At 36.4% G+C, this 17,091-nt stretch overlaps 1 protein-coding gene across 3 annotated transcripts in view; it reads right to left on the bottom strand.

Annotated features, from left to right (window-relative positions):
• Positions 1–17,091, bottom strand: part of GLRA3 (glycine receptor, alpha 3) — a 136,841-nt gene that overhangs the window by 25,717 nt on the left and 94,033 nt on the right. For all 3 annotated transcript variants that reach the window (XM_014530357.1, XM_005882681.2, XM_014530356.1), the window contains one exon: positions 16,336–16,550. In XM_014530357.1, the coding sequence (XP_014385843.1) occupies positions 16,336–16,550 (215 nt within the window). The remainder of the gene's footprint in view (positions 1–16,335; positions 16,551–17,091) is intronic.

Here is a 17,091-nt window from a genome sequence, read left to right as displayed (position 1 = left end):
GGTTCTGGGTGATGTCCGTTCCGTCTTTTAGTTGTAATTTTGAAGTGGTTGTTTGCGGCAGCAGTCTGCGGTGTTTACCTATGCCGCCATCTTGGTCTCTCCCAACACTTTTTTTTTTAACTTAAGAATTTTTTCAGTAATTAACTTTGCACGTTTTATATATTAGTCATACGTCAAAACACATATTTTTGTTAATTTCTTTTCAAATGTGGTATTAGACCATACATATGATGGGGAAAAAATAAGATGAAATGTAATTTTATTTTTAGGTTACTATAGCATAATGCTTGGAAAGTATGAAGTCCTATTAATATATACCATACCATCATGGCAGTATAATGCTGTTTACCTTTTTAGGTCCATATTTTCTTCATTAAAAAATGTTGTATTTTGAAATGATTTTAACCTTACAGATATGGCAAGAACAGTAAAAAGAACTCCCACTTCTGTAGTAAACATTTGGTTACATTTGTCTATATATCTCTATCTCTATTATAATAGAGATAGAGATATATAGACAAATGTAACCAAATGTTTACTACAGAAGAGGGAGTTCTTTTTACTGTTCTTGCAATATCTGTAAGGTTAAAATCATTTCAAAATACAACACTTTTTAATGAAGAAAATATGAACCTGATTTCAGAGAGGAAGGGAGGGGAGAGAGATAGAAACCTCAACGATGAGAGAGAATTATTGATAGGCTGCTCTTGCATGCCCCCTATTGGGGATCCAGCCTGAAACCCAAGCATGTGCCCTGACCAGGAATCTAACCATGACCCCCTGGTTCATAGGTCGATGCTCAACCTCTGAGCTACACCAGCAGGGCAGAAATTGCTTTAATCTTGCTCTCAGATTAACTGGACAGTGATTTACTGCATATGGCAACTGCTCAAGGATGAACATTTCTTTTGAGTTTTAGTGTCATTTCTTGTAGTATATGTGTATGCATCACACAGCTAAAGTGTTCTATGCAAGCAGTTTCAGTAAAATCATTACCTTTTGTGGAATAAGCATGAGATCATTCATTTTATTGCATACTTTAGGCATGCCACTTAGACATGGGGGAAAGTATCTCATTTGCCAAGAATTAGGAATAATAATGAAATATATTTATGATAACCATTTTTTTAGGTTTTCCTAGGAAATGGACAGTTACCTAGAAGTTTGTTTTCCCACTTGCAGAAATAAATGTCCCTTCCCCAAGGAGATACAGTCCCAGGAAAGCAGGAAGTGTGAGAAATGAATTCCTGTTGTCTCTAAGCCACTCATTCTGTGCTATTCTGTTATAGCAGCCTGGACTAAGACAGTTACCAAATTGCGCAGCTAAGACTTAAATACAACTAACCTAGCTCCAGAGCCCATAAATTTAACTACTATTTTATGTCTAGTTATTAGGCTGCTTCTATTTAAGCACCATTACAAATTATAACTGTGACCACACTAAGGAAAATAACTCTCTGTATATCAACATTCCAGCCTCTTTAACTTTTATCTGATAGGTAAAAGTCAAGTCAGTACACAAAATATATATTGTAAAGTCCTCTATACTTTTTGGGTTTGATCCTAAAATCAATAATCAACTTCTTAGCATTGTATTTATCACATAAAAACAAACTAGTTGCTCTGGGGAAGCAACGTTAGATCCGGGAAACATTTTTATCCTCTGAATACAATACAAGTCTCCTCAACATCATTCTTACATTAATTAGAATGAAGTGTTTTTGTGAGATTTCTTGTTCTTTTTCTGCTTAACCTGTGAATTCTTTAAGGGCAGATGGCATCTCTATTTTGTTCACTATGACAAAAGTGTTTAGCATGTGTATACATATTTGCTGAGTAAATAGACAGACAAATGAAGGTGTAAAATATTAAAATGCAAGGGAGGAATGAATCATAGATGATGATTCATATAAAGATTCACTTTCTGGAGAAATACCTTAGATTTTAATATTTTTCTCTCAAAATCAGGTCATTTCTTCACAGCTCTAATGGTGTCAACTTTCATATGAAATATGCCAACAAAGGAGCTCTCTGCATCGCCTCCTGTATCTTAAGTGTGACTTCTGCTGGTCAGAATGACCTCTACCGACCAAAGGGAAGTATGCCCTCATTTTATTCCAGTGCTATGCTAAGTGTCCATCTGTTTGTAAAGCATAAATTTAAATCTCATAAGTTCTGCAGTTATGCCAGAAATTCCCGGTTGCCTTCAAATACATGCATTCCTGGAAGATGTAATTCTGCTTCCGAAGGTCCTGTCTCAAGCTACGCCATTCCTAGAAGAATATGAGTCATAAAGCATGTGTGCATTCTTTACCAACCTGAACGTATAATAACATGAAACAAAGAGATTAAATCAGAAGTTTACTTTCCAGATGAATCCAATGAATGTTTTCAATGACAGCAGACATATGCAAACTTCCTTCGTGTCTGCCAGGGTTCTGCTCATTGTGAAGAGCTCCCAATTTTTGATGCTTCAAAAGCTTTCCTCATTCTCTCCTCTTACCTCACTCACCTATTTCACCTCTTTTCTCCTCCTCCACCCTCCTTGCTCCTCCAAGTACAGCAAACTCTGGATCTGGGTAGTTTGGAACTCTAGGCTCAGTAACTTTATATAAAGGTAGCAGTTTTTACTCCAACAATGCATAACATACTCATGACCTATAACACACTCCCCATGTGATTAAATTATCACCTTTCCATCCCCTACTGCCTGCTGTCTGTCCTCTGGGCAGTTTCATTCCAATTCGCTTCATCCTTCTGGACCACCTTGCCAACAGTCCCATCATCCACTGTGCTATGGGAACCCTAATTCTATTTTAAGCAACAATCTCTCCTCAGTATTACCCATTAAATACATGTCCAAAATCTGTTTCATGGCATACAAATTCCTTCATGATTGGCTCCCAACTTACCTTTCTTACTACATGCATTCACTTTTTTTTTCATTCAACATTTACTGAACACCATTAATGTACCCAAATTCTGTTCTTATTGTTGTAGTTACAGAGGTGATCAAGACAGACAAGATCCTTTTGAAATTACTCACTTTAACCCACTGTGCTGCCACTATTAATTTACAAATCTTTCTCCTTTCTCCTTTTAGGCTACTATATCCCATGAGCTAAAAACAAGGGTCAGGTCTTATTCATCCTTGTATTTATAGCAGCTACCATGGTGCTCATTATACTACAGGCTCTCCAGTAATGTTGATTTGATTGAACCATGTGGAGTGATTTATAATCACTGGCCATTTATGATTAGAGAACTAGTTTTAATAGCTAACATGCCAGGGAATGTTCTTAGTAATGTCCATAGAACTACTAAGTGTTTTTAGTAGTTGTCCAAAACTAAGACTTTTAATCCTCATAACCACTGAGGAAACTATTCCCATTTTAGAGATGTGGAGACTGGGGCACAGTAAAATAACTTGCTTAAGTAAAATAACTCGTCACGTAGCTACCATTAGAGACTGAATCTGAATATTGAAAGGACAGATTAGTACTCTATAAAAAGGACCCCAGAGAGCTCCCGCATCCATCCCACCATCAAAGAACACAACTAGAAGATCCCACATCTATTAACCAGGAGAGGGCCCTCACCAGACACCAAATCTGCCAGTACCTTGATCTTGGACTTCTAAAATTCCAGAACTGTGAGAAGTGAATTCCTATTGTCTCTAAGCCACTCATTCTGTGCTATTCTGTTATAGCAGCCTGGACTAAGACAGTTACCAAATTGCGCAGCTAAGACTTAAATACAACTAACCTAGCTCCAGAGCCCATAAATTTAACTACTATTCTATGTCTAGTTATTAGGCTGGTTCTATTTAAGCACCATTACAAATTTATAACTGTGACCACACTAAGGAAAAATAACTGTATATCAACATTCCAGCCTCTTTAACTTTTATCTGATAGGTAAAAGTCAAGTCAGTACACAAAATATATATTGTAAAGTCCTCTATACTTTTTGGGTTTGATCCTAAAATTAATAATCAACTTCTTAGCATTGTATTTATCACATAAAAACAGACTAGTTGCTCTGGGGAAGCAACGTTAGATCAGGGAAACATTTTTATCCTCTGAATACAATGCAAGTCTCCTCAACACCATTCTTACATTAATTATAATGAAGTGTTTTTGTGAACTAGGAGATCATTGCCTGCTTGTCATATGATAATTCAGGAAGAGATCAGCTTGATAAATTATTTGAGTGTGCAGAGCTAGATTACTACAAGGCCTTGTCTTTTTTATTCTAAAAAATATTTTATAATGCATGGAAAGGAATATAAGTATTATATGTTCTGTAGAATTCTTATATCATACTATTCCTCCCCCCCAAAATGCATTCATTCTACTTTGCAAAGTTATTTATCATTAAAAAATAGAGGAAGCCTGCTTCTTCTATATTGATGATATATATATCATCATCAATAATTATCATCATCAATCATCCTGACTATAAAGATTGGAACCAAATCACCTTGGCCCTGGGAAGCAGTCATGCTCTGGGAGCTTGCCTGAGCATGGATTTCTCTATATCTACTCTTCCAGTGTTGCAAGGAAGTGTGCATAGGAGGATTCAAGATAGGATAGGATACAATAAAAAACTCCCAAAATATCACTGGCTTGAAAAAAGAAAAGACATTCCATGTTCACTTTGAGTCTAATGGTGACTCTGGACTATTGTCATTGTCTTCCTCACTGTGACCTGTGGAGTTGAGGGAAATCAGGGCACATGAGCACACTTAAGATACAGGAGGCGATGCAGAGAGCTCCTTTGTTGGCATATTTCATATCTAAGTTGACACCATTAGAGATGCGAAGAAATGACCTGATTTTGAGAGAAAAATATTAAAATCTAAGGTATTTCTCCAGAAGGTGAATCTTTATATGAATCATCATCTATGATTCATTCCTCCCTTGCATTTTAATATTTTACACCTTCATTTGTCTGTCTATTCACTCAGCAAATATGTATACACATGCTAAACACTCGTGTCATAGTGAACAAAATAGAGATGCCATCTGCCCTCAAAGAATTCACAGGTTAAGCAGAAAAAGAACAAGAAATAAGCAATTACAATGCAACATATTCAGGTAAGCATAGGTGCCAGGGGATTTTTGAACAGATTTGGGCAAAGTCTAGCCTGAGACCTGAAAAGCCATCTGAGAAAGGTGGCAGAAAGGTGTTTTCTTGCTGGATTTGCTTCTCCCTCTACCATAAGTTTTCCCCAAATATTGAGCCACTTCCTCTTTTAAACCACAACCTATATTTGATCAAGATTTCCACAGACTGATATTGGACAAAAAATAACTTTACCAAATATTAAAGATGATGAGAAAGGAAAAAAATACAGAAGATACAAGCTGCATTGAAATAGTCAAATGTTCAAAGTGTAAAATTTTGTTCCCTATGGTAGCTACACACTGGTCCAAAGAAGTAAGTAGTGACTATAAAGATTGGAACCAAATCACCTTGGCCCTGGGAAGCAGTCATGCTCTGGGAGCTTGCCTGAGCATGGATTTCTCTATATCTACTCTTCCAGTGTTGCAAGGAAGTGTGTATAGGAGGATTCAAGATAGGATAGGATACAATAAAAAACTCCCAAAATATCACTGGCTTGAAAAAAGAAAAGACATTCCATGTTCACTTTGAGTCTAATGGTGACTCTGGACTACTGTCATTGTCTTCCTCACTGTGACCTGTGGAGCTGAGGAAAATCAGGGCACTGAGGGGCCTCACATTTGGCCATAAGTACTCCAGGTCACTGTTCAAAACTCAGTAATCAGAACTACTCACAGTCAACCCCAACAACAGACCAAAGATGTGGAACCCTACCCAGAGAAAGCCAGCCTCAGCAGCTGAGGGAGTGGATGGGGCAGGCACTGGTACTTCTGAAACAAAACCCCGGATCCTACAAGCACAGAATTGAGGAAAAGTGTGGATTATAATCTGCTCAGTGCTCACGATATCTTGAATAGAATAATAAAGCAGCTTTATGAGAGAGCAAAACCCATTGCTTTACAGAAAGAAGCTGGTCATTATTTCAGTGTGACAGAAAAAGAAACCTCCCTGATCTTCAGCCAAAAATTTGCTCCCACCATAGTGTCAAGTCTAGTAAAATCAATTGGAAGGAAGTACGAAAAACAGAGTCCAGATGGCCAGAGGGAAGGGTTGGGTGGAGGCGGGCAAAGGTGGGTAAGGAGAAATGGGAACAACTGTAATGGTGTCAACAATAAAATAAAGGAAAAAAAAGACTAAGAAAAAATAACAGAGTCCAGGTAGTGAATCTCTGAAGTCATTTGATTTTGTGCTCTCTGATTCAGAGAGATACTTAGATTGCACATACCTCAGGCAATCTTTCATCACTAAATTGACTTTTACACTAGTCTGTGATAAGATTATTGAGCAGCAGCAGTTTTAGATTATATTCTCTTACAAGTATGTTGGATGAGCCGTGTTAGAAGTACAGCACCATATTCTGTAGTTGAGAGGCCTGCCAAGATGCCTGCCTTTCCCCTACTCCACTCAAAGGTGGTCAAAAGTTTTGCTTCCTGGGACCAATAATGTCCTGTACTACAGCCCAGACCAGGGGTCCTCAAACTTTTTAAACAGGGGGCCAGTTCACTGTCCCTAAGACCATTGGAGGGCCGGACTATAGTTAAAAAAAAAACTATGAACAAATTCAGATGCACACTGCACATATCTTATTTTGAAGTAAAAAAGTTCGATTCCGGTCAGGGGCGTGTGCCTGGGTTGCGGGCACATCCCCAGTGGGAGATGTGCGGGAGGCAGCTGATCGATGTTTCTCTCTCATCGATGTTTCTGGCTCTCTGTCTCTCTCCCTTCCTCTCTGTAGAGAATCAATGAAATATATTTGAAAAAAAAACAAAAAAAAACCTATGAACAAATTCAGCAACAGGCAGCTGCGGCAAAAATACCCGGCGGGCCAGATAAATGTTTTCGGCGGGCTGCATGTGGCCCGCGGGCCGTAGTTTGAGGACCCCTGGCCCAGACTATAAAGTGAGAGTAAAATATACTTACTAAATTATAAATTATAACCCAGACTACTATTAATCAACCAGAAATAGAAATTTAAAATGTATTTACAAGCAGCCACAACTTAAATTTAAGAATAAGGAATTGATTAAACCAGAACCCAGACATAACTACATATGGTGCCCAGTGGGTACCAGACTTATTGGGGGGATCACTTTGAAAGTTATGTAAATGTCTAGCCACTATGCTCTACACCTGAAATTCATGTTATATTGAATGTCAGCTATAGTTGAAAGTATAAAAACAAAACCAGGGTTTACAAAACAAAACATCTCATGTAAACCTATCTGTCAGCTAGGTTTATTATCAGGTGAATTTTCCAGGAATCACTTGACAGTGATTATTTTGTCAATTCTTTTCTCAGTTCAATTTGCTTTTTATTTAATAAAATGGTATAAAAATCACAGTGCATTTCTTTTGATTAGCTAAAATAGCCCTTTGAATAGGGTGATGTGTTCTCCTCTTACTCACAATCAATCCTGGCGAATTCCCCCAGTTCCTTAGAATTGTCTCATACATTGTAATGAGTAATTCTGGCTGTGGAATGGTCAAGTGACTCAAGTATACAGCTCAATGCTTTTCTCTGAGACAGGCTGAACATTTTCCTGCTTATGTTATGGCTTTTGTTCTGGGTATTTTGTTTCAGATCACATTGGCTATTCATTTATCTTTGGCTTTGTAAAACCCAAATTGTAGTACAGTTAATCCCACCTTTCTCCCTCATATAAAACCTGTAGAAGATTTTTGGACTTCGTAATGTTTATAGGAAAAATAATATTAGTCTCAAAGTCATGTTGATCTTCATTTCAGACCTAAAGCCAGAGAGAGAAATAATAAAAACAATGGCAATGAATTAAATAATGTTTTGCAAACAGGTGTTGAAGTGGAGTAAAGCTGATATTTAAGCTAAAGGAACTGTCAGGAGGACATTTCCTTGGAGTAATAAAGATTCCCCATCCCTGCCAAGTTTATGTCTGCGTGGGTGCGAGTATGTGTGTGTGCACGTGTGCGCGTGCACATGTCTTTCTGTTTAACATCCTAACTTCAAGGGTCTCTGATATGATAATGGGTTTGAAGCTCGTAAGCAGTGAATCACACAGCACAGGATGCTGTGAGCTTTGACATGTACCACCCTGGAGGCAACACAACAGCACAGTCCTCCTGATGTCACATTCATACTGGATACTTAGAACGAACATCATATTTATTTTCCACATAAAGGTTTTTATTTTAAGAAATAAAATGTGCCTGGCTGGGGTGGCTCAGTGGTTGAGTGTTGCCTTATGAACCAGGATGTCATGGCACATGCCTGGGTTGTGGGCTCAGTCCCCAGTGTGGGGTGTGCAGGAGGCAGCCAATCAATGATTCTCTCATCATTGATGTTTCTATTTCTCTCCCTGTCCCTTCTTCTCTGAAATCAATAAAAATATATTTTTAAAAAAGAAATAAAATGTAACAGGGAATCATAATAGCAGAACTGCATTATTTCCAAAGTGATAAATTTGTCTAATTCCACCAGCCACCAGATAAGACAAGTGCAACCAAAAAGGCTAAGGGAGCCCTGGCCAGAGTGGTTCTCGTGCACAAAAAAGTTGCAGGTTTGATTCCCGCTCAGAGCACACGCTCAGCTTGTGGGCTCGATCATATTTCTCTCTCTCTTTCCCTTCTTCTCCCTCTCTAAAAATTTTTTAAAAATCTGAAATAAAGGACTAAGAGATTTTGAAAGGTGATCTGGTTATCTGTGATTTCTGCTGCAACTATGGGAGTTTTACAATCATCTGTTTTATAGGACATGACTCATGTTTACACTTAGATGAAACTGTAAGACCTAGTTGTTGGAAATGATTCTTAGGTACATGCTGTTAGTTACTGGCATTTCTTAATATATTGATTGTTTTTTTTACCTGCTCGGTTAGGGTTGAATTATATTGTTGACTTCACTCTCCTCTGCATTTTGCTATTGGCTGTTTTGTGTTTCCATTACATCATCTTTATTGTAATAATGTACTTCCTATTCCCTTGTTTTCTGAGGTGTAAGGCCTTTATTTATAACTTCAAACAGAAATGAAAAAGACATAAAGCCTGTTAGGTGCTTTTCCACACTGATTTTTGGACCAAATTCTTTATTCTACTGGGAAGGGGGAGTTTTGTAACCATTATTATCTGTCAAGAGTGTTTGTGATATGGTTCTAGGATATATGTGGATGCAGTAAAGGGAGTATAAGAATTATTTAAGTAAAATTATCTCAAGGTTGCATATACATATTTTTGTTTTTAAATTTACTTTGATGTCAAAGCCAATGCATTATGTCATTTCAAAAATATTTTAAACTTTGTGATTGATTATATACTTTTTTCTAATTATGCCTTCAGATTTAAGAATTTATATAATAGTTCTTTGTCAATGTCAACTACAGAGAACATGCTTGATAACTGCTAATTTTCAGCTTAATGAGATCTAGTAAGCCCAGTAAATGTAGGCTTTAAAGTCAAATGTAGAACAAGAGATATCTATCAATATGCATTCCTTTCATAATAGGACTCATCTATGTTTAGGAATCATCTGTTCCAAAAGCACTTATAAGATTGGATGGTATGCATATGCAGTATGTCTCATGATTTTAACAAAAAGGTATGAATAATTCTCTCACTTTCTGTGCCTTTTTCTTTTTCTCTTTTCCCCCTAATGAATGTAATATGGAACCAAATGATTATGTTCAATGAAAAATTTTTAAAAATTAAATGTATTGCCCACATCAAAAATTGTTTTATAAAGTATATTTACTTGTTAAATACTGTCACATTAATAAACTTTAAATGAACCCACTTGCATCACATTTGTACTGAACTGTATTAAAGTATATTTTGACTAGATATTAGAATCTTGTATTTAAATGGTGAGGACCAAAATAGTACTAGGAGCAATAGTTACTAATTGCGATGTTAATTGGAAAACCTTTGACTACTCTGCAGCCCCTCCCTACCATTTACATCATTGCTGACATTTATAACTTCCTCTCCTTTAAAACTGCAGGGTATTTTTTGAGAGGAATAATAACATATATTTTGAGAACTAATTAGATAAGAACACAATAGTGAATAGAAATCCTTCATTTTTTTCTTGTTTTTTTTTTTTAAAATGTAATGTTACCTATAGATCTCTGTGTACCCACACAATCATGCTATTCAAATAAAAAATAACCATTCAATTTATATTTTCTAACAGCTGTAATCACTTGTGTAGTTGGCATCTTTACGAAAAATAAAAACTTAATATGTTTTCTAAGAACCGATATTTTTATTAGGCTGTAAGATAGATATATGCAATATTTAAATTCTTTTTCATTAATTTGGTGATTCTCAGGAGAAAAATAGTGCTCTGCATTAATAAAGAGTAATTTAAGTTCTCACATTCTTTTAGAGCGATGAAAAAAATGACATACTCTTGCTTTTCAAATTAAGTCAATATTTAAAGGCTCAGTACTAAGTAAATGTTTAAAAGGTCACGTTGTCTTTAAATATCTGCATGACATTTACTCAATAGACACATAACTCCTGTTTGAAGTTATAAATAAAAGCTCTGAGGATCAAAATATATACAAGATAGTTTGTTCTTTCAAAAAACTACTCCTCATGGGTTTCACAGACAAAGTGAATGGGGGGAAGGTGAGAGGAAATCATTTAAGGTAAACAGCTTTGGGGGCAGAATTTGTAATTTTCATCAGCTACTGGCTTCCGTGAAATATTTAATTGAATTGATTAGCCACCTTTGAAACTTCACGTGTTTCTTTGTTTCTTATTTTGAAATGATCGGGAGCTCTCTGCCAAATGACATGGCCATAGTGGTGGGGGCAGAATGGAGAAATCACACAGAATCTTCCCACTTTCCTTTCTCCACCCCCTTTTCCCCTCTTGTTTTCTTTAGTATTTGTTGATATGACAGATTCTGGTCTAAGAAAGGAGATAGAAAGTTTTAGCAATAGTAGTCTCTGAGGTAGATAAGACTATTTGTTGACAATCCTTTTTTTCCCTCCCTTTCTCTCCTAGGGTTCCCTGTGGGGGGAATACAGTCCCCCACCTTCTTGATTTCCTGCACTCCTCCATGGGAAAAGCATGCTATCAGTACCTGAGGCCCTAAAATGGGAAGACCCAGGGAACAGACCTGCACCCACTTTGCAGCCTAGATCTCAGCCTATCCTAAATCAGCCAATCTCAGACCAGCCCAGGAGAGGGTCAGGCAAAGCATAGGCCTCTGACAAGAAAAAAGCTGATAAACCATTGAGACTTGGAGATTGTAATGCAAAATAATTGCAGTATAAGTGCATTGAAACAGTGCCTAAAGCCCCGTGAATCTCATGATACATTGTGTTAAGAGCTAGGGTTAGGCCTCTGACAAGAAAAAAGCTGATAAACCATTGAGATTTGGAGATTGTTTGTAATGCAAAATAATTGCAGTGTAAGTGCATTGAAACAGTGCCTAAAGCCCCATGAATTTCATGATATATTGTGTTAAGAGCTAGGGTCTGGATGAACTTGGAATCTAGAGATTCCCCATCCCTGCCAAGTTTATGTCTGCGTGGGTACGAGTATGTGTGTGTGCACGTGTGTGCGTGCACATATCTTTCTGTTTAACATCCTAACTCAAGGGTCTCTGATATGATAATGGGTTTGAAGCTCCTTTCTAAAAGACTAAACTAGTGTGTACATGGTGACACTCATGTATTTCTGTGAATGATACAAAACAGAAAACACGAACCAGAGCTAGACCTTAGCTGGTCCCTTTGAAACAGAATGAAAAAGGAATGGGAGTAGGTCTCTAATAGGAAATAACTGATCTTTGGAAGTAGAAAAGAAGGGGTAAAGTGTATGTAATATTGAAGAATACCCATGTTTTCCTAGAGTTCCTTGCTGTGGGTTCTTTCTAGAACCCATAGTTTCTAAATTAAAATAATATTTTGCCCCTTCTCTTTTATTTCTAGCCATCCCATGCTTAAAAAAGAATATAATTCCCCCAGTTCCAAGATCTTAACAAGGTATTAGTATAAATCAAATTTATACTAAAAAGTAATTAAATAATTATTACCATCCCCCTTTTTATCCTGATTAAACTTAACCCTTCCAGGAAAGATTTTTACATTTCTTTAAAATACCACACAATGTTGAGTTCTCAAAGAGTATGGAAGAAAAGTTTGGGGTGAGTGGCTCTTACCTGTAACTAAACTGAATACTTGTTCTGCATATGTGGTAGATATGGCCATGGGGGAAGAAAGGAGAGAGAACACTTTATATGTTCAAGTCCATTTCCAACAGGAGGAGGAGGGCCAGCCACAAAGACATCTTTTCCTCCTCTTTCTGGGCTTTCATTTATACTTAGGAAAATTATCTCTATACAGCTACAGTTTACTCCCTGAAGTCTGAGGCCTATATGTCCTTGGTCAGAAATTTAGAAGTTTTGACTTTTTTTGACAATTCCGTGTGGTTATCTTATAAGGATCTCAAAATTAAAATGTTCAACCAGAGATCAGTTACCTTCACCAAACTTCCCCATCAGTATCTCTCACAACTACTTGCCCAGTTACTCACCCAAATGCTATGCTTCACTCCTGCCTTTTCATCAATCCTCAATGTCCAGCTCATAAGTAAATCATGTCTATTTCACCCCCAATACACCTTCACAAAAAATATCTACCTAGTTCTAAATCCATCTGCTACGATCTATCTCTGCTGCTACCAATCTAGCCAGACCATCATCTGCTCTGGACGACAATAGTTTTCTCTGCTTCCACTTCCACCCCTTCTGTCTATCTCCACAGGGAAGTCAGAGAGATCGCACCGATTATTAAAATCCTTCCAAAACCACCCCAAATAAACCTAATCTTTACCACGGCCCACAATCACCACTGTTTTCTCATTCACTCTCGTCCAGTGTTAGGAAGTGTTCATCAAAATATGCAACTTTAAAAAGTTGTTCCCAAGAGAATGCATTGTCACCCTCACTGGGCCACTGATGAAGGCACTACAGACATGCCAAGTAGTTTTTAGTTCCAAGAAGTGAATCACAGGGGTCTTCTTGCTTTGGGCTATTACATGCTTCATTTCTCATGACACTGTAGAGGCCAGTGTCAGAGAGGGCTCTCAGGTGTGTAGTTCCCAAGGTGCTGGCTAAAGTATGTTCTTTGACACTTTCTACTCTGAGTCATTCTTATTCTACAGGAGATTATTGGCACAGAGCCAGGACAAAACACTAAGTAGTTATCATAAATTAATGATTTATTGTTTCTTCCTCCAACGCCTGATAATCCTATTGTTTTCCTGAATTTAATTTGTTTTCCTACTTCCTAGATTTTGTCAGTAGGACAATGGTGGTTGTTTTAGTGGTAAGTCTTTCCGGCATCTGAGACTTCTTTTGTGAGGTGGAGAGTAGCAGATCTTAAAGCCCAAGGTTCAGACATCTGTTTTTAAGTGCAAATGTGAGACTCTTGCATCTTGCCTTTCTAGTCCCTCCCCACATCATCACAGAATCAGAATTTTTAAGAAATGTTCTACTCTTTTAAATGATTTCATCTCAATAGGTTAATCTTGTTTACCTCTGGCTATTCACCATCTGCCTTCCCTGAAGTCTAATGTATATAACTGAATATGCTCATCCTTCCATTCCTCAGCTATCACAAAGCCTAAAATGATATGGTCACCTTCTCTTAAGATATCACCTTACCAATCAATTCTTTTTTGTGGCTCAGAATGAAATGTTATCACATTTCCAGTGGTCATTGTCCCTATAATTTGAGAGATTAGAGGTTTTCTACACATTTATGTATATAATTAAACTCAGAGGGAAAAGTGCATTCTTTCCCTGAGATCACAGTGAAATAAATGCCTTAAAAAATCTTTCTTAATTTTTGAGAAAAAGTTTGAAGTCATCCCAATCCTTCTTTCCTTTTAAAAACAAAAACAAAACTTGTGTCTTCATTAATTTTTTAAATAATTTATTGCTTTTTTAAAATCTCTTCTTCCTCCACTCAAATCTCTATGATCTCCCAATCCTGCCTTAATCTCTGTATCCAAATATCTTTATATTGTGCCTCTTAGAAACTGAAATTTCCTAATATAAAGCATTTTGTGCTCTTTTTTCTGGTTGCCAACTTACAAAACAAATGAACTTTGATTTCTGTTTAGCTCATGAGGAAAATCAATGAGTAAACTGGCAATTTCCTTTACAAATTACTCAGAGAGCCCTTGAGACATTTAGACATATACAGGAGTTGGCAAAAGTAGGTTTACAGTTATTCTTGTGGCAAAAGACATGCAGGTTATGATTATAATAGCTTCAATAACGAAAGAGAATGTCACAATGCAACTGTAAACCTACTTTTGCCAACCACTGTATAAATAAACCTTGAGATGAATTAGTTTAATCTTATATGCAGATTTACAATTTTCACTAAGACCATATTTTTTAAAACACTAGTTGATATGCATAATTTTGAAAATATAATTCAGTGTTTAAAAAATAAACCTTATTTTGAAAGGCAACGATTAGATCTTAACAAAGCAGAGGGAGCATTGCTAAATATCAAGTTTTTCTTATATTAAATAACATTTTTAGTAATAAAATATTCTGTCATCAACTTTTATTCATTGAAACATTTTAATCTAATAAATTGAAACATAAAATGCAATTTATAGGAAGGGTTAAGGGACCATGACTGTATATTTACAATGTACTTAGCATTGTAATTAGATTGCATCAAATGCACAAGAAAAGTGAATACCATTTTTAAAAAATATATTTTTATTGATTTCAAAGAGGAAGGGAGAGGGAGAGAGAGAAACATCAATGATGAGAGAGAATCACTGTTAAGCTGCCTCCTGCATACCGCACACTGGGAATCAAGCCTGCAACCAGGGCATGTGCCCTGACTGGGAATCGAACTGTGACCTACTGGTTCATAGGTTGATGCTCAACCACTGAGTCACAAGAGGCGGGCAAGTGAATATTATTTTATTATATCTCTGTCATTGCAAAGGAAATAGAGAAGCCTGTTGCAAGTTAGATAGAATTACTTAATTTAGAGAGGAGAAATGTCTTTCTTAGAAGTCATTGAGGAGAAGAAAATAATTTTATATTGTTATGTTGCTAATTAGATGAAAAAAGAGACTATGTTTTATTTCAACATATCTTCTGAAAAAAATGGGGTCTTTTACAAACCTCATAAAGAAAACAGTTTATTTTAATTCTGGCAGCTCAGCATGGACTAAAATTGTGGTATTAGATAAGCTTTCTTTTTTTATTGACCTGTGGCTGCTTAAAAGGCAGAGGGGGAAAAACATACCCCAAAATAATATATTTAACTCAGAGTGCAGCAATATTGGCACTCCCATACAATACTTGTGAAAGTGTAATTGCTATACATTTTGCTGATGGGAAATTTAGCAATACATTTCAATGCTTACAACTATTTGAGCAGAAATTCCAGTTCTAAGAATTTACACTAAGAAAATGATACAAATAGATATAAAAGTATATGTAGCTGATCAATGATTCTCTCTCATCATTGATGTTTCTTTCTCTCCCTCTCCCTTCCTCTCTGAAATCAGTAAAAATATTTTTTAAAATAAATAAATAATAAAGTTACTGTATAGATTTACTTTATTTATACATTTGATAGGTTTCTAAATGTAAAAAAAAATCTATACATATAAAATTCTATAGTGTATCAGAGTATTATTGATGTTTAAATAATTGGGGGTCATAACTATGAATGTATGATATCATTGGTTTGCAAAATTTTTTTCTTTCTTTTTTTCATTTATCTTTATTGTTGAGAGTATTATAGATGTCCCCCATATTGCCCCCATCCACCTGGTTCCCACCCTCTCCAGGCCTTCTTCACACTATTGTCTGTGTTCATCGATTATGCATATGTGCAAATTATTTTTCTTTATCAATTTTTGTGTTTTACAAATGTTTCTGCCTTGGTCATTACTTAAAAATTAGCAATGAGCCCTAACCGGTTTGGCTCAGTGGATAGAGCATCTGTGCAGGAGGCAGCTGATCGATGTTTCTCTCTCATCAATGTTTCTAACTCTCTATCCCTCTCCCTTCCTCTCTGTAAAAAATCAATAAAATATATTTTAAAAAATCAGCAATGAATAATAAGTACTAATGAAAAAGATCTGACAAAAACTAACAATGACGTATATGTATATAACTATGCATCTATACATATTTGTGCTAATTAATATATTTGTATGTCCTTTGTGTGCACTTACCTTTGGTAAGGAAGCTCGGGATCCTGAACTCTGTGTGGTCATAGTCAGCACAGTAGTTATTCCCAAAGCTACCCTGGCTGGAGCAGCATCCATATTGATCCAGAATGAAACCCACGACAGAATAACTATCAGGAGACTGGGAATATACATCTGGATCAGATAGTATCCCATTTGTCGTTCAAGATGGAATCGCACTTCTATACATGTAAACTTTCCTGATTGATTGCAAAATAAAGGCAGTAATTGGTAAAAGTAGGTCTTTGTTTTGGCATCAAATCTCACAGTTTTTTCCCCCCATAATTTTGTCCTAAAATTTTCCATTACCACAAAAAGAGATCCTAAATCATATATGCAAATCCATTTTTGAAAAGTATTTTTTCTTATTTTTCTGCTAGCATCTAGAAGCAACAAGAGAATGTACTCTTTCAGGAAATAGCATAGTATTCTTATTACTTCACACTTGATTAACACTGCATACTTGTCAAACTACTCAAAGGTCTATTATTTCACTTGATTCTAACAAATACCTCTGAGATTGATGAGACAAATTACTCAGTGACTGTGTTGTTTTTTTTCTTGCTCATTGACTGTTTCTGGTGCTTTCAAGTATTTATTTAGAGCAGGGGTGGGCAAACTTTTTGACTAGAGGGCCACAATGGGTTCTTAAACTGGACCGGAGGGCCGGAACAAAAGCATGGATGGAGTGTTTGTGTAAACTAATATAAATTCAAAGTAAACATCATTAAATAAAAGGGT

The sequence above is a fragment of the Myotis brandtii genome, unplaced genomic scaffold, assembly GCF_000412655.1.
Source record: "Myotis brandtii unplaced genomic scaffold, ASM41265v1 scaffold733, whole genome shotgun sequence".
NCBI lineage: Eukaryota > Metazoa > Chordata > Mammalia > Chiroptera > Vespertilionidae > Myotis > Myotis brandtii.
The sequence above is the reverse complement of the archived record's forward strand: the minus strand, read 5'-3'. Positions and strand labels throughout refer to the sequence as shown.